This window comes from Mya arenaria, chromosome 1 (genome assembly GCF_026914265.1).
Source record: "Mya arenaria isolate MELC-2E11 chromosome 1, ASM2691426v1".
NCBI classification, from domain to species: Eukaryota; Metazoa; Mollusca; class Bivalvia; order Myida; family Myidae; genus Mya; species Mya arenaria.
The window spans coordinates 22,877,108-22,904,853 of NC_069122.1; the positions used below are offsets into that span (position 1 = coordinate 22,877,108).

The 27,746-nt window shown below is 38.1% G+C and overlaps 1 protein-coding gene across 1 annotated transcript; it reads right to left on the reverse strand.

Annotated features, from left to right (window-relative positions):
• Positions 1 to 1,143: 1,143 nt before the first annotated feature.
• Positions 1,144 to 27,478, reverse strand: LOC128225574 (uncharacterized). The gene is made up of 6 exons (XM_052935451.1): positions 27,277 to 27,478; positions 14,968 to 15,088; positions 14,129 to 14,242; positions 12,556 to 12,740; positions 1,394 to 1,543; positions 1,144 to 1,247 (listed from the first exon to the last, which is right to left on the reverse strand). Exons 1-6 carry the CDS (start codon positions 27,347 to 27,349, stop codon positions 1,144 to 1,146), a joined length of 747 nt encoding a protein of 248 aa, XP_052791411.1. The 5' UTR covers positions 27,350 to 27,478.
• Between the last annotated feature and the right edge of the window lie 268 nt (positions 27,479 to 27,746).

Here is a 27,746-nt window from a genome sequence, read left to right on the forward strand (position 1 = left end):
CTGTATAACCTGACATGCTGAGCTTACATACTGTGTAATGCCCCACTGTGGCTAAAGTATAACGGGGTCTGGTCAGCATCTGTGTATAACCTGACATGCTGAGCCTGACCTATTGTGTAATGCCCCACTGAGGAGAACGTGTACAGGGGTTACGTCAGCATCTCAGTATAACCTGACATTCCCACTGTGGATAAAGTATAACGGGGTCTGGTCAGCATCTCGGTATAACCTGACATGCTGAGCCTCACCTACTGTGTAATGCCCCACTGTGGATAACATGTACCAGGGTCTGGTCAGCATCTCGGTATAACCTGACATGCTAAGCCTCACCTACAGTGTAATGTCCCACTGTGGATAAAGTATAACGGGGTCTGGTCAGCATCTCAGTATAACCTGACATGCTGAGCCTCACCTACTGTGTAATGCCCCACTGTGGAGAATGTGTACCGGGGTCTGGTCAGCATCTCTGTATACCCTGCCCTGCTGATCCTTACCTACTGTGTAATGCCCCACTGTGGAGAACATGTACCGGGGTCTGGTCAGCATCTCTGTATACCCTGCCCTGCTGATCCTTACCTACTGTGTAATGCCCCACTGTGGAGAACATGTACCGGGGTCTGGTCAGCATCTCTGTATAACCTGACATGCTAAGCCTTACCTACTGTGTAATGCCTCACTGTGGAGAACGTGTACTGGGGTCTGGTCAGCATTTCTGTATAACCTGACATGCTAAGCCTTACCTATTGTGTAATGCCCCACTGTGGAGAATGTGTACCGGGATCTGGTCAGCATCTTTGTATACCCTGCCCTGCTGATCCTTACCTACTGTGAAATGCCCCACTCTGGAGAATGTGTACTGGGTCTGGTCAGCATCTCTGTATACCCTGCCCTGCTGATCCATACCTACTGTGTAATGCCCCACTGTGGAGAATGTGTACCGGGATCTGGTCACCATCTCTGTATACCCTGCCATGCTGATCCTTATCTACTGTGTAATGCTCCACCATGGAGAACGTGTACAGGGGTCTGGTCAGTATCTATTTTTACCCTGCCATGCTGATCCTTACCTACTGTGTAATGCCCCACTGGAGAACGTGTACAGGGGTCTGGTCAGCATTTCCGTATAACCTGACATGCTGAGCCTCACCTACTGTGTAATGCCCCACTGTGGAGAATGTGTACTGGGATCTGGTCACCATCTCTGTATACCCTGCCATGCTGATCCTTATCTACTGTGTAATGCTCCACTGTGGAGAACGTGTACAGGGGTCTGGTCAGTATCTATTTTTACCCTGCCATGCTGATCCTTACCTACTGTGTAATGCCCCACTGTGGAGAACGTGTACAGGGGTCTGGTCAGCATCTATGTTAACCCAGCCATGCTAATCCTTACCTATTGTGTAATGCCCCACTGTGGAGAACGTGAACCGGGGTCTGATCAGCACCTCTGTATACCCCATGATGCTGATGTTCTCATGGTAACTTTTGATATCCCCAGAAACCTGCCAGGTCACCATCACCATGTGACTCGAATTGCTGTCGTCTGAAAAGGACAAGGTAATATTCCTTAGAAATTTGTTTTCATTTTAAACACAGGAAAGATATGAACACTTTCTAATTTATTCTTTAAAAGCGCATTTATTTGATGGCTTGCTTTTATAACATGCTCACTTATGTTCACTAGGAACACAGAGCAGAGATCAAGACAATATGAGGTAAGTATCCTCTACAACCAATCACAATCAGCATGCTGATTGATCAGAACCAAACCAGTAACAGACAAGGAATTAATGCGGACATTGCATTAACACATAATGTTTCACTTTGACAAATGTGATTTAACAACAGGATGTTTGAATGTTTAAACAGGAAAAAGTAAATGCTGCTGACCCATATTCACATTGATCTGACAAACATTCCAGCTGAGTTACATGAAGATTGGATAAACACTGTTGAATTTATGGTCACATTATTGTTTTTGATTTGACCTAGAGATCTATTTTTTACCAGAGATGATGCATATTCATCCTGGGCTTAAATATTATGTTCACAAATATTTGGAGTTTCTTGAATATTGGATGATTACTGATGAACTAAGAAACTTTAACACAAAATTTTGTCTAAATATTTGACATAGTTGTTTATGAGACATAACCCATATCCACACTGGTCATAAATATCATGCTGACAAATATAAGTTTCATGTAGATTTGGTGAAAAATATTGCATTAATGACAGAGAAAAAGAAAATTGTTATTAACACCTGAAAGCTAGGCCGCCACCTGTGCCACCTGCTTGCGCACCCGCTTAAAGCCCATCTCAAGACAAACTGCTTGCATGCTATAAATACCCACATACTTATATCTGTATTCTGAAGAGGAGCAAAACATTTGAAAAGTAAATAAAATAAAATACGCTAGTAAAAACAATGAATGTCCATAGAGCTGCAATGTTCCATCTTGGTAATTGGAGAAGACAAAGGAGAAAGATTGAGCCATAGGGAAACTGGAAAACAAATTGACCAATTTACATGATAATCATGCCTCAACTACACATGCAGGGATGTAGAAATCTGCAAGTTGGGTAGGACCTACACATGCAGGGAGGGAAGGACCTACACATGCAGGGACGGTAGGACCTACACATGCAGGGACGGGAGAACCAACACATGCAGGGACGGGAGGACCAACACATGCAGGGACGGGAGGAACTACACATGCAGGGACAGGAGGACCTACACATGCAGGGACGGGAGGACCAACACATGCAGGGACGGGAGGACCTACACATGCAGAGATGGGAGGACCTACACATGCAGGGAGGGAAGGACCTACACATGCTGGGACGGTAGGACCTACACATGCAGGGACGGGAGGACCTACACATGCAGGGAGGGAAGGACCTACACATGCAGGGACGGGAGGACCTACACATGCAGGGAGGGAAGGACCTACACATGCAGGGACGGGAGGACCTACACATGAAGGGACGGGAGGACCTACACATGCAGGGATGGGAGGACCTACATATGCAGGGATTGGAGGACCTACACATGCAGGGACAGGATTCTGCACATTGGGTAGGACCTACACATGCAGGGACAGTATTCCGCAAGACCGGTAGGACCTACACATGCAGGGATGGGATGCCCTACACATGCAGGGACAGGAGGACCTACACATGCAGGGACGGGAGGACCTACACATGCAGGGACAGAAGGACCTACACATACAGGGACAGGAGGACCTACACATGCAGGGACGGTAGGACCTTCACATGCAGGGATGGGAGGACCTACACATGCAGGGACGGGAGGACCATCACATGCAGGGACGGGATGAACTACACATGCAAGGACGGGAGGACCTACACATACAGGGACAGGAGGACCTACACATACAGGGACAGGAGGCCCTACACATGCAGGGACAGAATTCTGCAAGTCAGGTAGGACTTACACATGCAGTGACGGAAGAACCTACACATACAGGGATAGGAGGACCTACACAAGCAGGGACAGTAATCTGCAAGTCAGGTAGGACCTACACATGCAGGGACAGGGTGACCTACACATGCAGGGACAGTAGGACCTACACATGCAGGGACGGGACGACCTACATGTGCAGGGACAGGAGGACCTACACATGCAGGGACGAGAGGACCTACAAGTGCAGGGACAGTAATCTGCAAGTAGGGTAGGACCTACACATGCAGGGATTGGAGGACCTAAACATGCAGGGTTGGGAGGACCTTAACATGCAGGGACTTGATTTTACCCGCAAGTTGAGTAGGACCTACACATGCAGGAACAGGATTCTGCAAGTCTGATAGGACCTACACATGCAGGAACAGGATTCTCCAAGTCTGGTAGGACCTACACATGCAGGAACAGGACTCTGCAATTCAGGTAGGACCTATACATGCAGGAACAGGATTCTGCAATTCTGGTAGGACCTACACATGCAGGAACAGGACTCTGCAATTCTGGTAGGACCTACACCTGTAGGAACAGGATTCTGCAAGTCTGATAGGACCTACACATGCAGGAACAGGATTCTCCAAGTCTGGTAGGACCTACACATGCAGGAACAGGACTCTGCAATTCTGGTAGGACCTACACATGCAGGAACAGGATTCTGCAATTCTGGTAGGACCTACACATGCAGGAACAGGACTCTGCAATTCTGGTAGGACCTACACCTGCAGGAACAGGATTCTGCAAGTCTGGTAGGACCTACACCTGCAGGAACAGGATTCTGCAAGTCTGATAGGAATGAAAATTAAACACCTCAATTGTTCTTTAGACACACACAATCACATTCAGGAAAAGAAAGGTTTTGACATAAATAGCTGTTGTTAAAAAGTAGAAATACAACATGCAAAGGCTGCAGAATGGTTTGGCATACATTAAAATACACCTTTTGAAAACAAAATAAAAACAGCTAACATTTATATATCTCTAAACACCTTTAAAACATCAGACAATTGCATCAAAACCTGAAAAAATGCTGAATAATACTTAACAAAGCATTATGATAATGAGAAAGAATAAGCTGAGTGCAAGCAGTTATTAATCATGTCTGCCCCATTACCCCTGTCATGTTCATACTTCATATTGGCATTTTTCCTTACTCTCTTGAGAGATTTCATCAATATTTACAGGAATTACTTGTCCATGGAAAAGCAATCACATAAATCTGTGCCCTTCAGCTTTCCTGTTTACAAAAAGAACACTGTTTTCTAGGTAGCATTGTACAAATATCTTATTACTAAAGTAACAAGCAATAAAATCACCTTTCTGGTGACAAGTTTTTTCTACCAATACAAGTTTTTCAACTACAATAGATGCCTTAAGTTAAAATAAATCTGCTAAACAAGAGCACATTAATTAAGAGAGATGATGCCACTACTGATATATGGAACACAGCCTTTTCACAAAATATTAATTTCAAGAGCAATTCTAACACAACCACATTTTTTTATTTTTTTGATACCTCATTTTCAAATGGGATTTTGTAAAAATGGCATGCAATATCTACAGAGTTGAAAGGGGCTGTACTCTGTATGATGAAATAGCGAAAAAAAAAGAGATAAATGTCGAAAACTGACATAAACTTGGCATCGATGTGTACAATGCATTGAAACTTACTTACTGAAGTTCCACATATTTAACAAATAAAACATTTTTTGCAGTTTTTTCATATTTTTCCATTAAAAAAAGATTACTAAAGTATGTCTACCTAGTAGAAATCATTCCTTATGCGTGATTGGCTAGTCGAAATTATCACGTTAGGTATTTAGCTTAAATATTCCAACCGTTTAAGGTAAGCCTTCATAGCACAGTGGATACAACACTTGACTGCAATTTTTTTTTTTACATTTAAGTATTTCTTTTTCCAATTATGTTATCAAAGAGTAGAACATTTTATTAAATAATTGACCTGAGATTCGTTACAGAAAAAAACTTTTTTTTTGGTGCCAATCTGGTGTACAGTCCCTTTAAGTTCAAACACAGATTCTTTACTGTAAGTATCTATCATGTGTTTCCGGTACGGATAGAAAAATGCAAACCGAGGGAACGCGCATAAACCGGTAACGAGGCTTGCCAGAGGGTAGGATTTTTGGATCCGGACCAGAAAAACATGATTGATATTTTTTCTTGCATACCTAAAATTATGAATTTGAGGAAAATTTGACGTAGAAAACGCACTTATGTACATTTCACCAAAAGCACGTGCGACGTTGTGTACTGACATCATAAAGCACAGTAATTTTAAATCACTATCGACATCAAATATTTCTTTTAAAAATCGCGCTTCTATGATTATTTATTTTAAATTTTAATTAAAAGCATTGTATACTTATATTTTTAATTGCGCTTTATTGAAATTGCATAATATACTTTTCATAAACCATAGAATAAAAGAAATAAGCAGTGGAGCGTTGTTGCACGTGACTCATCTTACATGGGGGGTGTAAGACAAGTTTTTCCAGAACCGGTCACATGACCGGAAAGACAAGTCCTGTATGCAAGAAAAACAAAAGCTATCTTAAGGCATCCATTATACCAATTAAAGTGATTTCTAACCATACCCAAGATTTACAAAAAACATATAACATTGATCTTTTACATTCTCTGAAAGTTTATTCCTAAACAAACCATTTCCATCAGACAGCTTAACTAGATTGAGTTCCTGTCTTGAACCAGAATTTGCCTATATGACAGGCCTGACACAATCTCAATTCAATCATTGAGACAGACATGCATTTGTAATATTCTTCCTACTGCCACCTAACATAAAATAACCTTGGTTTCCAGACTGTAGTGTTAAGTGGAATTTACAGCTAAAACTGATTTGTGAAATCAATTGCTCTTTGCAAAACAAATGCTCATTCCTCCGCTGGAAGCATTTTGAACATCCAAAATCACACCTCCTTGCACAATCTTAACAATTATGTATTTTGAATTTTAAGCCTATTTATTTGCTCTAACAGAGTTTATACTCGGCCAATATGCCTTGCCAAGCCCAACGTGTGTTCCCGCAGGGAGGCTTATTACCGACACACATTTGTTAAACCACACACCTTAAAGCCCCGCAGCAACAAGCCTTATCAACACCACACACCTTAAAGCCCCGCAGCAACAAGCCTTATCAACACCACACACCTTAAAGCCCCGCAGCAACAAGCCTTATCAACACCACACACCTTAAAGCCCCGCAGCAACAAGCCTTATCAACACCACACACCTTAAAGCCCCGCAGCAACAAGCCTTATCAAAACAGTAATCAATATTCACAATAAACATCTTAGGATAGCAAGAAGGTGTGTAGGCTGTATAGTCACGTGCTAATCTGCTATTGTAATGGTTGGCTGATCGCCAGAAGGCGTGTCTGGAATATTTTGCATCAGACAACCACATTCGTGGCTCAACCCAACTCTCCCCACTATAAACTGGCATTACGTGTGAAATACAATGGACAAATACATCTTTCCAATTAAAAACATTATTGGCCTTTGATTTCAAATTAAAAAAGATGAGTTAATTGATAGGGGTACTCCATTTGTAATTTAACACAAAAAGATTTTGGCCAAGGATTGCATCTTTAAAATACAAGCAAATCTTAAATGTTTCTCTCAACGTCACTTATAGACTGAGAAATATTTTCATATCTTTTCTGTCACATCGGTTTTGATCCGTGGTGACCAATGTGAGAACCCTGTTGAAATCAGGTGATTCCTCACATTGACATTGCAATTGAGTATCGGAAATTAAGAATGCCAATTTAAGTTGAATTTTCGATTGTAAGCTTACATAAAAACAAAACATTCCCTCTAAGAATTTCAACATGTCTAAACACAAACTCCTCATGCCTCATATGAGTCCGGCGATCTCATAGTTCTCTAAGCAAAAACATGCACGCGCATGCAGATGACATCAACCAGCTTGAAGGTTTAGTTTGCAATATTGTCACTGTAATATTATTGAATAAGATATTGTTTCCTACTTGATAGTCTCCTATCTGAATGAATGAGTGTTTGATAGATTACTTTATTGCATTTAATAATTATTTGAGTACTATCGCTTGATTCATGTGATCTCCCCTTTTATGTACAAGGACAGCAGACAGCAGGAGACGCATTTTACACATTTCATTGGGTACGTCAACGGTGTTAATATTAACATTACTACTCACTACCTGGAGATATTGTTAAATTAAAATAATTCGAAGAAAACAAAAACATATGAAAAACAACTATTTTCCAGTTACAGGACTATATAGCAGGGTTTTTTTAAGTAAGAATGCAGGAAATCACATCATTTGCACTACAATTATAAACAAGAGGGCCATGATGGCCCTAAATCGCTCACCTGAGCAAAAGAGTTTAACCTTTGTAATCAATATTGCTTGATATTTGTTCTCAAAGAATATTGAAAAACATACTGGTGAAACATGTTGCCTGGATAATCACTGACAGGACTTGACAAAGTTGCCTGCACACTGACAGGACTTGTCACAGTTTCCTGCACACTGACAGCACTTGGTGATTGACTGCACACTGACAGGATTTTGTTCAGTTGCCTGCACGCTGACAGGACTTGATGGTTGACTGCACACTGACAGAATTTGATTCTCATTACTGCACACTGACAGGACTTTGTTCAGTTGCCAGCACACTGACAGGACTTGATAATTGACTGCACACTGACAGCACTTCGTACAGATACCTGCACACTGACAGGATTTTTTTCAGTCGCCTGCACCCTGACAGGACTTTAAAATTGTTCAATTGCCTGCACACACACAGGACTTGGTTCAATTGCCTGCACACTGACAAAACTATGTTAAATTGCTTGCACACTGTAAGACATTTTGGTATGGATACACAAACAACAAACAGTGCACCATCCAATGAAATAAATAAATTGCCTTATGTTGAAGACTAAATAAAATTTAAAATCTTGTTACTAAAAATAGAAAGTAGTGGAATCTCCAACAAAATGGGAGACCATATAGCAAGACTTGCCGCCCTTGCTTCAAGAGTAAACTTTACATAACTATCAGATTTTAACAAAATGTATTCATAATGAACTTGTAACCCACGGGGTGAGGCCAATTTTTCTCCAGGGGCCTAATTTGATTAAACATGGTAGATAACCAATCGACAATGTTACACACCAAATATTTAAGCACTAGGCTTCATAGTATTTGCCAAAAAAAGTTTTGTAATTTTTCCTTTAGGTTGCCATGGCAACCAGAGTTCTCTATGGAATTCATTTCTTTGAACAATTATGAAAAAGCACCAACCAAGGATCATTCCTATGAAGTTTCATCAAAATTGTCCAAGCGGTTTAGGAGAAGAAGATGATTACAACCAATTGTTGACGCCGAACGACGGACAACGGATGACAGACGCCGGACCGATCACAATAGCTCACCTTGAGCACTTTATGCTCAGGTGAGCTAAAAAAGTGTTACGCGTTGAAAAAATTTCAGTGTTTTGATGCGAATTAGTAGAAAACCAAGGCAACTTGTGAGTATGGTCTGGGGTTTTCCTTTTCAGAGATTTATATCAGAAAATAAAATTCAGGAATGTATTCACACATGGGATGACTACCAGTTGTGTTAAATGTAAAAGTTCTATAAAAAAAAATGACCTTCTAGAACTTCCATAACTTGGCAATGTAAAAATCTGCCTTTTTCATTAAAAAAGTTAAAATGGGTTTTAGCAATTCCATCATATATGTATATGTATATATATATTTGTAGCTTATTATAAACAAAAGGTTGCCTCCTTCCTTAAAGTTTGGAACTTTATTTGATATTCTTGGTGAAGTGGGCTTGATTTTTTGAACGTTTTGTTGTGCCAATGGTAAAGTTGTGGTGCCATCAAACCTAAAAGCAACCATTTGTCATGAACCTAAAGGCAACCATTTGTCATCAACCTAAAGGAAACCATTTGTCATCAACCTAAAAGCAACCATTTGTCATGAACCTAAAGGCAACCATTTGTCATGAACCAAAAGGCAACCATTTGTCATGAACCTAAAGGCAACCATTTGTCATGAATCTAAAGGCAACCATTTGTCATGAACCCAAAGGCAACGATTTGTCATGAACCTAAAGGCAACCATTTGTCATGAACCTAAAGGCAACCATTTGTCATGAACCTAAAGGCAACCATTTGTCATGAACCTAAAGGCAACCATTTGTCATGAACCTAAAGGCAACCATTTGTCATGAATCTAAAGGCAACCATTTGTCATGAACCCAAAGGCAACCATTTGTCATGAACCTAAAGGCAACCAGTTGTCATGAATCTAAAGGCAACCATTTGTCATCAACCTAAAGGCAACCATTTGTCATCAACCTAAAGGCAACCATTTGTCATCAACCTAAAAGCAACCATTTGTCATGAACCCAAAGGCAACCATTTGTCATGAATCTAAAGGCAACCATTTGTCATGAACCTAAAGGCAACCTTTTTTCATGAACCCAAAGGCAACCATTTGTCATGAATCTAAAGGCAACCATTTGTCATGAATCTAAAGGCAACCATTTGTCATGAACCCAAAGGCAACCATTTTTCATGAACCTAAAGGCAACCATTTGTCATGAACCCAAAGGCAACCATTTGTCATGAATCTAAAGGCAACCATTTGTCATCAGTGCTCCAGCCAGGATTTGAAAAGGGCAGGGTGGAGTTTTGAAAAGCGCAAGCTACAAGAGTCGTGTATGGGCAATTGGGGTGATTGTGGGAGGGGTCCACCCCTGTCACAATGTGTTTTTTTGTTTTGTTTTGTTTTGTTTGGTTTTTTTGAGGGGGGTCTCCCCCTAGAATTTGTTTTGTTTTTATACTCAATTTAAATCATTTTCCATGATTTTCAAAATTTGGAAGGGTGTGTTTTAATATCAAAATAAAAATTTGTCTTTTTGTCTGTGGTAGTATGATTGTACTTGTTTGGCATCTTCTTTAGTGCAATGTCACATATTTCTTTTAAAAGTTTGTAAAATGAAGACAAAAACAAACTGTGAAACAGAGTTAAACATCAAATAAATAGATACACACAAAAAAAACACAAATATGTAGGGGACGAATCTTAGTTTGGTACGATCGGGTTTTGGTACGAATGTTACATTCAGCCTGTTTGTTATTTAATTGTCTTTGGTAAAATAATGTTTAATATGCTGATGATTTAGAATAAAATGACAATAAAAATCACTACCCTGGTTTAAAAAATCACTTATTAAACATAGAACATTGGTAAAATAACTCCGAAAATCCAGCCCTTCGCAGTTTCCATCGCATTTTACGAACTTTCATGAATAAATGAACGAGATCTCATCGTTTATTCTGATTGGCTGACATTCAATAGCCCAGCCTTCTGCCGATGTTTCCCTATTTGGCTCGTCCTAATTATTGGATTAAAAGATGACCGATTATGAATACACAGGTCGTCTGCTTACTACACAAATACACAATTAGCTGTCAAATGACTTGGACAAGGCACATGGGAAGATGAAAGGCCAGTACGGCATATTTTAAGCAGTCAATAGGGGCATGGTGACACCTAGCGGGAACACTATTGTCATAAGTATTACGTAATTTGTCTCAATAAATATGACAGCGGATTAAGGCCTGCCACTCTTTCGTAACTATTTTAATAGTAAAAAGGGCACTAACGGAATAATTGGCGCTAATAGAGCATTTGTGAAAAGGTCACTTCTCAAAAAGGGGCTAGGGCGGTAAGAAAAGGGGCACGGGCGCTGCGCCATTGAAAAACAGGCTAGCTGGAGCACTGGTCATGAACCTAAAGGCAACCAGTTGTCAGGAATCTAAAGGCAACCAGTTGTCATGAACCTAAAGGCAACCTTTTGTCATTAACCTAAAGGCAACCATTTGTCATTAACCTAAAGGCAACCATTTGTCATGAACCTAAAGGCAACCATTTGTCATGAACCTAAAGGCAACCATTTGTCATGAACCTAAAGGCAACCATTTGTCATGAACCTAAAGGCAACCATTTGTCATGAACCTAAAGGCAATCAGTTGTCAATAAGAATCTACAATTACATGAGGGAATTACTAAAACCTACAGATTGACAACACTTTTCAAAATAACGCAGATGTTTTTGTTGTCAACTTCAAGCTCTAGCAAATTAAGTTCTAGACGATCAGATTTCACATTTAACCAAACAAAACAGTCGTTCATATATATGTGGAACTAAACTCCAAGATTTATAAAATTTTACTCCTATAAACCTCTGTACAGGAAAAACAAACCATACTCAAAGAGTACCAACTTGTCAACTAATTGGCACCACCATAGAAGATGCTTGTTGGAGCTTTTTCAAAGCATAACAAAATGTTACGGCTTGAAATATTCCCCGCCATGAATAAAGGAGTACAAATCAAGTCAATTATTTCTGAGAAGTGTACCCATGTGTTATCAAGATCAGTCCCTTGTGGTCCCTTGTCAATGTTAACATTGTTATTCTACGATGACAAATTGTGCAATTCCATTAGCTCAACGAGCCTTTCCCCAAAACTGATGGGAGACAATAACATTTGAAAAAGTCAGTGAAGTAGATGCTGTGAATTAGCTTGCATGGAAAACTAACTTATTTCGCTAAATCATGATTGATTGCTGGGGAAAAATCAATGCCCCTGTCACAGTAAAGAGTTCAGAGAGAGATATACATCATCTTACATACATGAAGGGGCTCAGCACAAACTTCATGAGAATAATCTCTCAATGCCAAGACAAATGAAATCTTTTCTGATAAGGAACGATTTATCCATGCCAATAAATGAATAACATAATCTGCACTGTTTTCTTTATGAACTAGCAGCAGTAAATATAAACCTGACATGCTACACTGATGCTTATGTTATGGGTTTAAGCACCAATCTGGGTTGAAATGGAGTCAATGAAATATTTTCAAGAAGGGTACAGGAATTTCTAACTTGTATAATCTGGGTCCACATTCAGTTAACCATAACTGAAATATTATTGTTTTGCATACCAACATGGAAGGAATTAAATCTCACCTTTCGAAACACTTCTAGCTGTTGGCCTGGTAATATGTATCTCTATCGCAACCAGCTTGTCAATAACAACCAAGGGAACATCTGTTGCTATGGTGACAGAGGAGAGAAAGGGGCCATCACTTCTGTAGACCGCCCAACTATGTGGAGTGGATCCATTACTTATTTCACCAACTGGTAAACCAGACCTGTAATGTACAGTTTATTGATTGATTGTTTTTCCCTTTCATTATGTGCATTTTTACAGAAACCAATTAAGCAGAACAAGTAATTTTCTATATATTTTGCACGGAGTGCACACTCACATTTTGCAAGTTTAAATCTGAAAATGCTCTTTAAAATACTTGCAATCATACTGGGAAAAATAGAAATTTCCAATTCCTGTTCATAAGCTTTTATTAACCTATCTTTGTTTTCCCATAAAACAATGATGTCTTCACAAGGGTATTATCATTTTTCACTATATTATTTCTAGTCAACATGATTTTAAAGTAGTATAGACACAGCTGATAGGGAGTTTCAAGCAATCACAAAAAACATTTGTTAAATTCAAGCACTTATTATTTTTTTCTTATTTTTAAACCAACATTTTTCAAAAAAGGTATTTCAAGCAGCTGGTGTCAAGATATCATATAGTTAGTTGCTGCAGGTGAAATATTATCCAAACTGGTACCACCTAGCTTAGTTGTGCATGTGACAGTGCTAGCCTTTTGGGGCTAGCATAAATCTTCAATATATTTATAAATGCTTTTTCAATATTATATACGCGATGGCTATCATATTTTATATCAAGGAAAAAAAGCTTGCTGCCTGGATATATTTCTGGGAGATTGGCTTGCCTGTCAGCCCTGCTATATCCTCAATTTCTTTCAGACAATATTCGTTCAAGCTTCATTTCCTATCTAATTCTGTACATCAGATAATGTTTACAAGCAACCTATTTCTAGCACAAGGAAAAAGTTTTGTTTATGCATTCCCGAATTTGTAAATGTGATGCATCTGTTTTACTTGATCCATGGGATAAATGCTTCAAGAATTGGATAAACAGATATGTTTGTAGAGGCAACCCTCATCTATGAAATACCCCGCATATGTTTTGGAAGAAACATAATTGGCTTTATCTCTACCAGCTAGAAAACTACAAAACTGGCATTATACCTAGTCAACCTTTTCTACAAGACACAAAATGGGCTCTAGCTATAAGCAACATTGTTTTTGTATATATCACTCATGGTAGTTACCATGGAAGCATTTTGTTACTTTAATACAAGGCTCAGCTATCTGATATAAGAAAATTACCCATGACCTTGACATCATTCAACTAGTGAGTCTTAGACATATTTTTAGTACCAATAGATACAAATGTAAATTTGTATATAAACCATCAGCTTAAGACCTATCCTAAATGAACCTTTATCATTCTGAAAACATATTGAAGAGCTTTCCATACAGATGATAAGACAATACCATAACATTTGACAAATTTAGGTGGTATAAACTACCACAGATATTGCTATAATTCCAGAAGTGCCAGGGAATTAACAGAAATAGTCTGTAACACACACAGTTACAGTACCTCAAAATGCAGGATGCTGTGTTGTGGAGCAGATACTGTGCGGCTGTAATGTTGGTACAAGAGCACTGCAGGTCCTGCCTGCCATCTGTCTGTCCTACCAACGACCATCTGAACCTAGAGGACAGCACAACAAGCATAACATAACCTTGCTGATAAAATCTAACTTTGTACATTTAACTGTAGTTTTCTTTAAAATATTAAATATTGTTTAAACTCTTATTATGTTTATTTAACGTTATATACATATATATCATTTTTGTTAAAAAATATTGAAAAGTTGAACCCATTGTGAGCATGGGCTAATGTTGTGTGCTTGCCATTTATTTGGCGTCATGATTTTAAGTCCATAAATTTGGCAGTTCTAACAATTCACACTTCATTCAAATTGACATGCAAATTGCTTATTATTAATTCTTTAACAATTACAACTCTTGGCTGTGACCCTGAAACATGTTGCTAGGGAAACAATGTGAAGCAATTAACAGTAATGGCCTGTTATCTTGGCAGGTGTTCTAGTAATTGGCTAATCCACTATCCAGCCAGACACTCATCTGCAGACTGGCACACTGGAGCTTCCTGGCTAGTGTCATGGTGAGGCAACACTTTTCAAGGGACAAAACTATATGGTATAAGGAAGAGTAAATTGCTGTGCAAGTCGTCTTGAACTTAGCTTTCACATACAAAGTTGACTGGTTCAAATAGATCTTTACATGAAGATTAGAATTATAAAGAAATATCATATTATATATACACTTTTTGCCATCTGTGGTTTAGACTCCGACCACAATTTAAGTAGGGAAATTCACCTCTGCTCTTATCAGTTGACTATAAGGCCTTACCCATTATCCATACAGGTGTTTGAGCATGCTGCCACATCCAGCTGTGACCCGTCTGTAACCCAGGACAAGAGTTCATGGTCAAGGTTACCAACACATCCATGGAACCAACTGTCTGCAGGTCCTGAAGTAAAATTAGTTTATTTATATCTCTGAATAAAGATTAAGGTTGAATTATTAATGCCTTTAAAATGCTTACCCAACTACCTGATGGTGAAAACTGTCCATAAAATGATGATTAATATTTCATACCCCTAGATTATTTCAGAACATTATTTAAATATTTTTCCAGGGCATTTATATAAACCTGGGAATCAAGTTCTTTATTAAAGTAACCTAGTTTGTCCCAAATTGTCAGTGGTCAGTGTGTGTCACATTTGGTTTTATTGCTGCAAAGAAGCAAAACCTATTTCTGTCAGTTCTACCCACTGACCTTCCCTGATGAACAGAAAATAGTATTGTTCTTCCAAAGGAAATAAGCAGTACGAAAAAACTGGCTATACTCATCCCTGCCAATTTTGATCAAGTATTACCTTGTCTGGATTCAAACTATGGTCGAATATAAATACATATTGCAGTGTTCTGCCAAGGACGCGCCCTTGCGCCATTGGCGCAGAAAAAATCGGGATGGCGCAACGAAATACCTGTAGATGGGCCGATTGGCGCGCCCATTTTTAGAAAAGCCGTTTTGACTTAATCAAATTTTTAAAGAGCCTTTTTGACTTAATCGATTTATTTTTCAGAAGTTTTACAGCACAGCTTTCATTCGATAAAACAACGATTTTCATTGGTCCGTTTATGTGTAACTATCCAACCGCGAGGGGTAGTATATTTTTTTTACCAAATTCAATGTCATCATCATGGCTGAGAAAAAGAAAACACCTCAAAGTAGAGTGGGGAGATATAAACAAATTCAATTTCAATGAGGGCCTGGTGCATTAAAGGAATGCAAAACAGAGGAAAATGTTCCTGGGTAGGGAGGGTTGTAATTTAGGGATGTGATTTGCCGCGGATTCGCGGAATTCCGCGGATCTAATGGCCCCAAGGACCCGCCCCCCAACCCCCACCCCACCCCAAAAAAAAGAAGAAATAAATTTAAAAAAAAGTTTTTTTTTAAGTTTTTTTAGCTGATTGAAAAAAATACAAGTGTGCTTTAGGGCCAGTTTTTCTGCTACGGCAGTGTGCTTTTGACCCCAAAAGTGCCCCAATGACAGAAATGGTTTCAGCCCTCCAGCGACCAGGTCAATCACATCCTTGATAAAGCATAACAACACATTGACACGTGAAACTGTTCATTAACATATATCATGGTGTCTCATTTGTGCCATGTTTAAAGTTTTTTTCTAAATGTTAAATGGATCTGTCCAATATTTGAGAATATTGATGTCATGTGGATGTTACACCATTATATAATGGGTAAATAAAACACTTTCATTTAAAAGTTTTCATTTTTCCCCTGGAAAAGGTCATGGCCCCTAATTTTCATAACTGCTGGGCCATTCGGCCCCATCTTTTTCAATCCTTGGCAGAACACTGCATATTGACTAAATCCATTTTGTTTTAAAAAGGAAAGGTTTAAAGATCACTGTATTTTCATATAAATTTTCATTACATTTTTACGTGTACTTATGCACTTCATCTGGAGCACTGTCATTACAATGTTTTGTCTATGTAATATATAACCCAAAAGTGTTAACTGCCTCTGTGGCCCAGAGGTAAAGTCCTTAACCGCAGGCCTGCAGCCATTGGCAAGTCTGTATACTTCAATTATTGACAGGGATGATAACAGAGCCAAGTTGCCAATCCTGAAAATGTCTGCGTGGGGTTCAGGGGGCCGCTCAAGGTCCCGGATGGGTCCAGGGCAAAGCCCTGGTGGGGGGACAAAGGGTGCAAAGCCCCCCGAAGCTTTCCGTATTTCAGGGATTCTAATACCCTTTTTTACCTTAAAATAGTGTTCAAGGAGTACACCTTTCCGTTTGGTAGATATAATTATGTTCAACACGAGACATCCACAATCAGAACAATTATCAGGAATCTTAGCAGTGAAGATTAACACCTTTGTCTTTAAACAAAGTTAAATTTACTCTTTTTTTTACCTGAAGTCACAGGCATTAGACATGTACCTGACATTTTGGTTCAGTTGTCCACTTCCCATAAAACTCAACTGGCTATGATCAAATGCCTATGTATGAACAATCTACACTGTGGGATGTTTGATTAATAATAATGAACAACATATCAATTATCATGCTTGCAAATGTTTATTGTAAAAGTGGTATTTATTCAATTTTTATGTATCATAAGAGTATTTATTCCATTTGATGAGAATATAATGTTATTAATAAGTATATATATTATTCCAAGTAATATCCAAACGGGACTTAAATGCTTTGGCAGCGTAGCCGTTGTGGACATGGTGGACATTGACGTATTCTGGTCCCCAAGCCAGATTTTTTCCCCTCATGGTGTTACATGAGTCCAGTAGCACACAAACTAGATTGTCCCACGGCAGTTCAAGTCTCTCAAACAGGCTTTCAAATTCTATGAAAATTGATTTAGAATCAGCCCTTGTGATTTTTAAGGAGGCCAAATGTCTCAACACTATTTCTTTCTGGATTGAATTGTCAGTCATTGACAGGAACAACTGGATGCACTGGCTGAGGTGTCTTTCATCCCTGACTTTTGTAACCATCAACATACCTGGATGGGGAAATACAAATTACAACTATAGAATTGAAATCTCACTGGGTCCTCAAAAAGTTTTGTTGAACTGTCTCAAATAATAAATAAAATGACTGCCTCTACGTAATATATATTACTACTACAAAATATTTATTCATTTTTTTTTTAAATTTGAACCAAACTAATTTTCATTTGAACCTCCCATTATGGTCAACAGCCACTTCTTATTGAGAACAATGCTTCTAACATTATGAGAATAATAAAGAAACAGTTGAGAGCGTTAACTTCAATCAGCCAAATAAAATTTGTAAAATAAAAATCAATTATTATGACACAATCCGAATCGGGATGTCCGAAATAATGCTACATGCGCAAAATTCATTCTCAGTTTGATCACTTTCTATTAACTTAAAAAGAAACGTTTCGGGAATTTCTCGTAAAAATAAATGGTAAATATACCTTTATTCGTCTTCGTCGTCTGTCATAGCTGGATACGACCATCTGGATACTGTCTTCTTGTCCCATCGGTAATTTCCGTAATCACCGGATGCTATCTAAACCAATCATATAGCTCGATTGCCAAGACGTAAATAGGTTCGTTAATTTCCGGCTTTACACTTCCGAAAACTCACCTTTCGTACCCATATTGTTCGAAGTGAGCTCGAATCGCTCCCTGTCCCCCCCCCCCAGAAAAAAACTCAACGGATTTACATTAATCTCAAAATCGATCCGTGAGGCCTTAAATCCGGAATTCCAGATTAATCCGGAATTTTATCATACCTGTATTCATTAAGCTGAATGACAGCTGCCATATGAGGGACAAATACCCTCACACACAGCCTGTTTAAACACATTGAACAATGTTTCTTTGAAAAGGGCCATAACTCTGTCAAACATTGGTGGGTTGTAACCATTATCAGACTTCACCTGTATTTTGTTGTGTTAAACATGCAGTGCTCCAGCCAGGATTTGAAAAGGACAGGGTAGAGTTTCAAAAAGGGCAAGCTACATTAGTTGCATAGTGGCGAATGGGGGTGTTTAAGGGAGTTAAGGGGGTCTCCCCCTACTAAAATTTGGTTTTCATACACAAATAAATGCATTTCCCTTCATTTCCAGGCTTTAACAAAATGTTGTTGTTGTTGATTTTCCAAATTTAGAAGGGTGTCTAAATATCAAAATTCATATGCATAATTAAAATGGTTCTTTTTGCAGGTAGTATAAGTGTACTTGTCTGGAGTCTCCTTTTGTGCAATGTCACTTTTTTTCCTAAAAAGCATCTTAAATGAGGAACAAAGACAGTTCAACATTTCATCCTTTCATCATGGCATAAATACATATAAAAAAATGCAGCTGGCAAATCTTAGTTTGCTACGATCAGGGAAGGGTTACATTCAGTCTGGCTGTTATTTAATTGTCTTTGGTTAAATAATGTTTAAAATGGAACCAAATTACATTTAAAATGACTGCCCTTGCTGAAAAAGTCACTATTTCAGAATGGAACATTGAATAAAACTCCAAAAATCGGTCTCCAATATCTTCCATTTTCTGACATGATAGATAAAATGCTACATAAAGCATTAAAATATATTTTTGGGTTACAAAGCAAATTTCATCATGAACATTTCACAAACAAACTATCAAAACAGTTTTTAATAAGTCATTTTTAATAAGTGATGTTTGAGATTGTCTTAGTGCCACCTTGCCAATGTTTACAAACTTGCAATGACCGTCTACTTCAAAGCAACAATGTTTAAAATGGCGTGCCAGGTTTGTGCAATACAATTACAGGGCTCGAATTTAAACTTTTTTCCTTCTTGCAATTTTTCGCAAGTGGGTAAATTTTTTACTCACATTTTCAAAAAGTTAATTGCTTTTTTCCCTAACTATTGAATTAGGTTAATTTTAATACCATTATATGCCGAACAATAAAGAAACAAAAGTCAATACAAGCAAGTTCTAGTTAAATGTTTAATGAACAAGTGTCAAACATTACTTTTCCTTATTAATAAGAACACATAACAATATTTTTTTAATCAATAGAACAATAGACTTTATTCTGACATAGTTTATTTATATCTGCAGACGACACATTCAGGAAAAAAACAGTGGATTTTGCTGTACTTGTCTGCTTGTCAAGGGAGATCACTGTGTTGGAATTTTGTGTACTAAAAATGTGTACTACGTCATAAAAATCGGCACTCGCGATCAGTGTCACAAAAGCGTTTTATGCTTACCTGTTATGAGTTGTTAAGCGTCTATGCGACATGGTATTCGTTATGTACTCATTAGCATTCAGCCTATGTCATTTTGTTTTGAAATATGGGACTCGCAAATTTTAGCAAGTAGATTTTTTATCAGGTCGATATCGGCAAAACTTACTCGCAATTAGCGAGCATGCGAGCTTAAAATCGAGCCCTGAACTATCCATTATTTTAAAAGGTAATTACTAGTGCCTTACAACATGTATCACCATCCTTTCACTTTTTCTATAGCATATCATGAACTTTAATCATATAATGAGTGAGTTCTCAATGTACATTCTGATTGGCTGACTTTCAATAGCTCCACCTACTGGTGATGTTTCACTAATCGGCTGTTACTCTACCCAATTATCGGATTAGGAGATTACCAATAATGAAAACACAGGTTGTCTGCTCATTATGCAAATACACAAAAAGATGTCACATTTTCGGCAGTCAAAGGGGCAGCATGGTGTTGGCAGGTGCTTAAAACACCTCCTGAAAATACTACTATCATGAGTATTGTGCAATATGTCTGAATTATGAAAGCGGATTACAGAGCTGTCCGTTTTTGGTGATCATTCCGGTAATAAAAGGGCAATAACAGGATAAGAAGGTGTTAATAGAGAAATTGTGAAAAAGGCACTACCCAAAAAGGGAACAGTGCGATAAGAAAAGGGGGCAGAATCTATGAAATCTGTCGACCCTGTCATAAGTTTTCTTCAGGACAAGACTGACCAACTACAAGCTAACTCCCAAAACTTTGTTTGGTGGGGGATAAGGAATTAACAATAGTTTTTGGCAGATTCTTTGTTGAAAAGGAGCCATAAACTCATCCAGCTCACAAAAACGCTTAATAACAAGTGCTAGAATATCTCCCATTTATTTATTTTCAATGTGATTTAGATGATATTAATGTAAGAAATCGCGAAATTCACTTACTAGAAGTATCCCTGAATATAGCGGAAAATATAGGAATATCTGGACAACTGAATGAAATATGCATGAACCGAAATGACAGCTGATTTGTCACTGACATAAGATGCCATCGAGGCAGTTATAAGATTATGCCCATTCAAAGTGTGAGGATAGGGTGTGTTATGACCATGACCTTTGACCTCAAATTCCAAAGGATTCATCAGCTGGTCACCAAAAACCTACCGTATTATATCATGCATAGGACGCACTTTTTTACCCCCAATTCTCGTCTTAAAAATTGCCTGCGTCCTTTCTATGCTATTAGAATTTCATCTGGGGTCTTTCCAAGTCCATTTCAGGTCGAAAATATCGGACCGGGAAAGAACACAGTAATAGTAAGTATCTGTACTGCGTCACCGAAGAGAACAACTGACATAGGTAAAATCACGCAAGTTAACACACTCAGAAATATATTGAATGTTTACTTTAAAATGATTTATTGAGAAATAAATTGAAAAAAACACCAGTGTTTACTTTTTTATAAAAGGGACGCTACTCACAAAAACTCAATGCGAGTCAGCACTTTAACTGGATTGAGTTATAACGGCAATGGAAAATCAGGAAAGGAGGTAAATATCAATTAATCGTTGTTCATGATTTTAATGTCTCGATATTTTACATAACATTTTGTTGTATGTTGCTGTTTTAAAAAATTAATAAAGGAATGTGCATAATGCAAAGTAGCATTATTGTCACTATCAAATCTTTTCAAATGTGCAAACGTGTGAAAAACACCCGCTGTCTGTCATTAGAAAAACATCAATAGAACAAAATATTGCGATGGTAATACCTTATGGTTGATTTTCGCACTTGACCCGACGTGCCTTCCGCTAGCAAGGCTAATTACCGACACGCATTAATTATGCCGACATGCTTTAATCTGCGCAGCGACAAGCCTTATCAAAACAATCATCAGTTTTGACAATACACAGTTTTGTTGCGATTGCAACGGTTGACTGTCATTAAGAAGGCATGTCGAGACTATTGCAACGATTGCAACGGTTGATTGTCATTCGGGACTATTACGGCATTTGTATAAGTCTTATAATATGCGTGAATGTTCTCAAATGTCAAGACATATATCATTGTTGTGTACGCCAAATTACCAAAATACAACGATAATTATCGAAATACACAAGACAGTTATTGAAATATGCCTTATATACAATTTTTTTTATTTTTTTTTACTTCATTATATGTTATAAATACTTTACCAACCTCAATTTTTCGGATCCGATTTTGACATTTTTCCGCTGCGTCCTATCTTATTTATTAAGGGTTTTTACCCGTTTTTTCAACTATTTTTTTGCCTGCGTCCTATCTATGCTAGCGTCCTATACATGATATAATATGGTATATGTCAAGTTTGAGGGCCATGGGTGCAGGCATTGAGAAGTTATCACACAGACAAGCTTTTTTCGTTCAAGGTCACTGTGACCTTGACCTTTGACTGAGTATTGCGCAATATGTCTGAATTATGAAAGCGGATTACAGAGCCGTCCGTTTTTGGTGATCATCCCGGTAATAAAAGGGCACTAATGGGATAAGAAGGTGTTAATAGAGAAATTGTGAAAAAGGCACTACCCAAAAAGGGAACATTGCGATAAGAAAAGGGGGCAGAATCTATGAAATCTGTCGACCCTGTTTATTTTTTTTTAATGTGATTTAGATGATATTAATGAAAGAAATCGCGAAAATCACTTACTAGAAGTATCCCTGAATATAGCGGAAAATATAGGAATATCTGGAAAACTTGCCTCAATATAATAATAAAAATAATAATAATAATAATAATACTAACAAGAGATGTTTATCAAACATTATGCCCCCCCCCCCCTGAGTGCCATGTTGTCAGCATTATGTGGACAACTGAATGAAATATGCATGAACTGAAATGACAGCTGATTTGTCACTGACATAAGATGCCATCGAGGCAGTTTTAAGATTATGCCCATTCAAAGTGTGAGAATAGGGTGTGTTATGACCATGACCATTGACCTCAAATTCCATAGCAGTCATCAGCTGGTCACCAAAAACCTATATGTCAAGTTTGAGGGCCATGGGTGCAGGCATTGACAAGTTATCACACAGACAAGCTTTTTTCGTTCAAGGTCACTGTGACCTTGACCTTTGACTCAATGACCCAAAAAATCATAAGGGGTCATCTACAGGTCAGACGCAACTCCAAGTAAAGTTTGAGGGCCATGGGTGCAGGCATTGTCAAGATATCACTCAAAACATTTCCGCATTCAAGGTCACTGTGAACTTGACCTTTGACCCGATGACTTCTAAAATCAATAAGGGTCATCTAAGGGTCAGGCCCAACTTCCATGTCAAGTTTGATAATCATAGGTTCAGGCATTGTTGAGATATCACTGGGAGAAGATTTATTTTATTTTTGTTGTTAAAGTTTACTTTGACCTTGCCCTTGGCCTGATGACCCCCAAAGTCAAGAAAGGTCATCTACTGGTCAGGCCCAACCTTCCTGTCAAGTTTGATGACCATAGGTCCAGGAATTGTCAAGTTTGCTTTCAAGGTCACTGTGACCTTGACCTTTGACCCCTTAAATCAATAGGGGTCATCTACTGGTCAGGCTCAACCTCCATGTCAAGTTTGAGGGCCATGGGTGCAGGCATTGTCAAGTTATCACTTGGACAAGCTTTTACCATTCAAGGTCACTGTGACCTTGACCTTTGGCCTGATGACCCCCAAAATAATTAAAGGTCATCTACTGGTCAGGTCCAACCTCCAAGTCAAGTTTGAGGGCCATAGGTGCAGGCATTGTGGAGTTATCACACAGACAACCTTTTACCATTCAAGGTTTCTGTGACCTTGACCTTGACCCAATGACCCAAAGTCAAGAGGGGTCATCTACTGGTCAGGTCCAACCTCAAAGTAAAGTTTGAGGGCCATGGGTGCAGGCATTGTTGAGTTATCACACAGACATCCTTTTACCATTCAAGGTCACTGTGACCTTGACCTTTGGCGCGATGACCCCCAAAAACAATAGGGGTCATCTACTGGTCAGGCCCAACCTCCAATTCAAGTATGAGGGCCATGGGTGCAGGCATTGTTGAGTTATCACTCGGACAACCTTTTACCATTCAAGGTCACTTTTACCTTGACCTATGGCCCAATGACCCCCAGAAACAATAGGGGTCATCTTCTGGTCAGGCCCAACTTCCATATCAAGTTTGATGACCATAGGTCTAGGCATTGTTGAGTTATCACTCGGACAAGCTTTAAAATTATTTTATCATTAAAGGTCACTGTGACCTTGACCTTTGAGCCGATGAGCCCTTCAATCAATAGGGGTCAACTACTGGTTAGGCCCAACCTCCATGTCACGTTTGAAGACCATACGTCTAGGAATTGTTGAGTTATCACCCGGACAAGCTTTGGTTTACCGACGGACCGACCTACCGACCGACATGTGCAAAGCAATATACCCCTCTTCTTCGAAGGGGGGCATAATAATTATTATTATTATTATTTCGTGAAGATAACACATTAAGTTACATAAGTATCTTCTTTACAACATGGTCTTCAATGGATTCTACAAATGCATTAGTATACATTTCTCATTCAAACAATAACAAACACTACAACATTCAAACACAACATATACAATGTTCAAAATTATGAAAGACAAAAATATATCACATTTAAACAAACAATCATTCACTAAGGTCATTGTTTTGTCATAAGGTGTTTTTTGAATTGTGTTTTAAATGCAAATAAAGATAATGATTCTCAGGATAAGTAAATGACTTCTTACCATACAGTTTGTCTTGTAGCAAACTTAAATCATTATGGGTGGCAGACAGCAATGAGTAGTTTGTGCTATTGGTAGATGAAAAACTTATAGATAATAAGTCCAACATTATATTTACATCTATTATCAAACTGTCAAATTGTCCAAAATATTATGCCCATACACATGCTGACTAAATGTTGTGATGATTCGACAAAGGCTTCTGAAGTTATTGATGGATCAAGACCAATTTTAGGTATTTTTTCTATAACTAGAGAGTGATAACTCTGGAGTGACTCAAGCAATATGACTGGTTATCAAACTTGTCTGACATATTATATTACACATTTTGATCACTTTTGGTGCTGCTTGGACAAAGGCTTCTAAAGATATTGATCAAACAAGACCAATTTTAAGAGATTTATATTATTAAAGGGCTATAAACCTTGAATGACTAGAGCTACATGCATATGGCTGGTTATCAAACTTTTCTGCGATATAATGCCATTAATATTCTGACCAAATTTGGTGATGATTGAACAAATGGTTCTTGTGTTATTGATTGGACAACATACAGGATGACCGCCTGCCTCCTTGTAAGCCGTAGGTTAAACTATCATCACCCCAAGAGCTGTCACGGTCAGGTAACAAGTGCACCTGATTGGGCTTTGTCTGTCTTACGGGTAGCTATTATTAGAGCACTAGGGATGTTTGTAGAACATGTCTCCCTAATGGCAGCAAATCAGTCCTTTTGCATAAAATATCTGTGTGGTATTTGAAGGTCATGACCAACCTCTCCACCAAGTTTGAGGACCATAGGTCCAAGCATTCTCTTTATATTGATCGGTTAAAGTTTTTGTGTTCAAGGTCTATGTGGGCTTGAATTTTGACCTGCTGCCTACCTGCGTTCTGACAAAAAAAATATTGCATCAATTCACTGTCTTGTTTGTTAAATCAACTGCAATAATTGAGTAAATATCGGTGCAGGTTGGGGGTGCAGCATCAATGTATTGATAAGTCAATGAAGTATCAACTTTAAACAAAAATACGTAACTACAAGAAACAGGGTTTGATTATCGATCATCAAATATTAATTTATTTTGATTATAAGTTAGTGATGCATTTATAAAGATTAAAAAAAAAAATCTTCAGTTTTTCACAAAAACATTGTTGCATTGTTTATTATTGATCATTTATTGAACCTCATGAAACCCTCATTCGCCAGTGTAAACAGTGAATAGCATATCGATTGATCAGTACTTGATCAAACGAGAACTGCAACTGTCTATCAGTGAATTATGCATATGGGTGGTCCTCCCCTTATCCACCTAATTGGCCATCAACGAGTCTTTTGAAGATTTTTTTTTTACTATGGCAGACACGTGTCATGACACCATCCCAGCAAAAAGTAGCGAACGGTCCTTGCGCAGAAAATCCTTGCGGCCACAATTTTGAAATTATCTTCGTTATAAATTTAAATTTCTACCAAAATATTATTGCCTACTATTAAACACATATTTATTTTTATGTCATTATACCAAAAACCTGTTCAGATATCATAAAACACATGTGTCGATTGTTTATCAAGTATCACGATATCTATAAATCTGGGACAAATCTGACAGGTTGTGTACATGTATAATAGAGTATTCCTACCCCAGAATATATAGACGTGACAAATTCAATCCTGTTCAGATCACTGTCGGGTATATATTGTAGCTAGTCCTCCCCTTGTCCATATAAACAGCCGCTTCAGAGTCTTTGACAATTTTTGTGTTTGCGTCTCTACAAGTCCATATCCCACTTGTTTTCCTAGCCAAGAATGACAGATCCCAACGCTAAGTATATTGAGTGGAAAGATAACGGGCAACTGCTAGATAGTTAAAAAATGGCGATGCTTTGTTGATAGATCGATCTAAATTTGTGTTTTATAAAACACTAAGTGTAATAAGAGAAAGGTATTGGCTAAAAATAATTTATGTTTAACTTTTGTGTTTTAATTTAACAATGCAGTGTTAAATATTGTGGAGTTACAGTTGAAGAATATATTTTACATTGGTACGAATCAGTCGAATATCCAAATGTTAAAAAAAGTTCCCTATACGCGCATTATTGTGGCTAGTCCTTGACAAATTTTAATCAAAAATGGTGCATAAGGTGTTATATATAAATATTTTTATTACCATATTGACTAAAAAGTTTAACTTGAAAAACTTTATCAGGGTCAAAACTTGGCATAAACTATATGCATGGGAGCTGAGGTAACTCTAGAGAGAGAATTTGTAGTCAGAAATGGTGCATTTTAGCGCATTTGATTACTTTTTTGTCTCCCATAATGAAGAAGATTTAAGAGGGGCGAGTACCGGGTGGGGTCGACAAAAGCCAAGTTTGCCACAAATCCCTAGTAGCTACACAAATCCCCTACCTAGCCACAATAATGCGCATAAAGGGAACTTTTTTTAATCCCACACCCACCCATTGGAACTGATACCGCCACCTGTAGAGCAAACACCTTTCAAAAGGAATAAATTCCCTGATTGGCAATCAGGTTGGCTACATGTATGACAAAGCTTGTACGTAAAAACTAGTCGCTCTCAGTAATCTAACTTTATCATGGAAATATTTTAATTTTTTATTTAAATTTTAATAGAATTTTACCTGCTTCAATACTGTTGGCAGCCTTCGTCATCAAAATGTAAGCAATGGTTTGTAAGCAAAATAAAAGCATCATGTCTGCAAATACATACACACGATAGAAGAAATTGACATCAACATTTTTACCACTTGAAACATTTTTAAAATCTCAAAACAAAACAAAATGGTCTCATTAACTTTCTCCAACTTATAGCAGTTTCATCAACAGCCGAATTACCTTCTACGCTGTGACGTACGTAATAACCAGTTTTGCATTTGAGCTAAATATATAGATCAACGTAGATAAAAACATTCTTTATCCACTGGATCGTGTGCGTGTACATTATTCTGTTTCCACTAAGAATATATTTAAAAATTGTCATAGATCAATACCGAACTACTTTCTGTATTATAATCGGTTGCAAAGTGGTCCGTCAGCATCTTTACCTTTGACCTCTTACGGATAAGGGCGATACTATTTCCCGGTCTCTCAC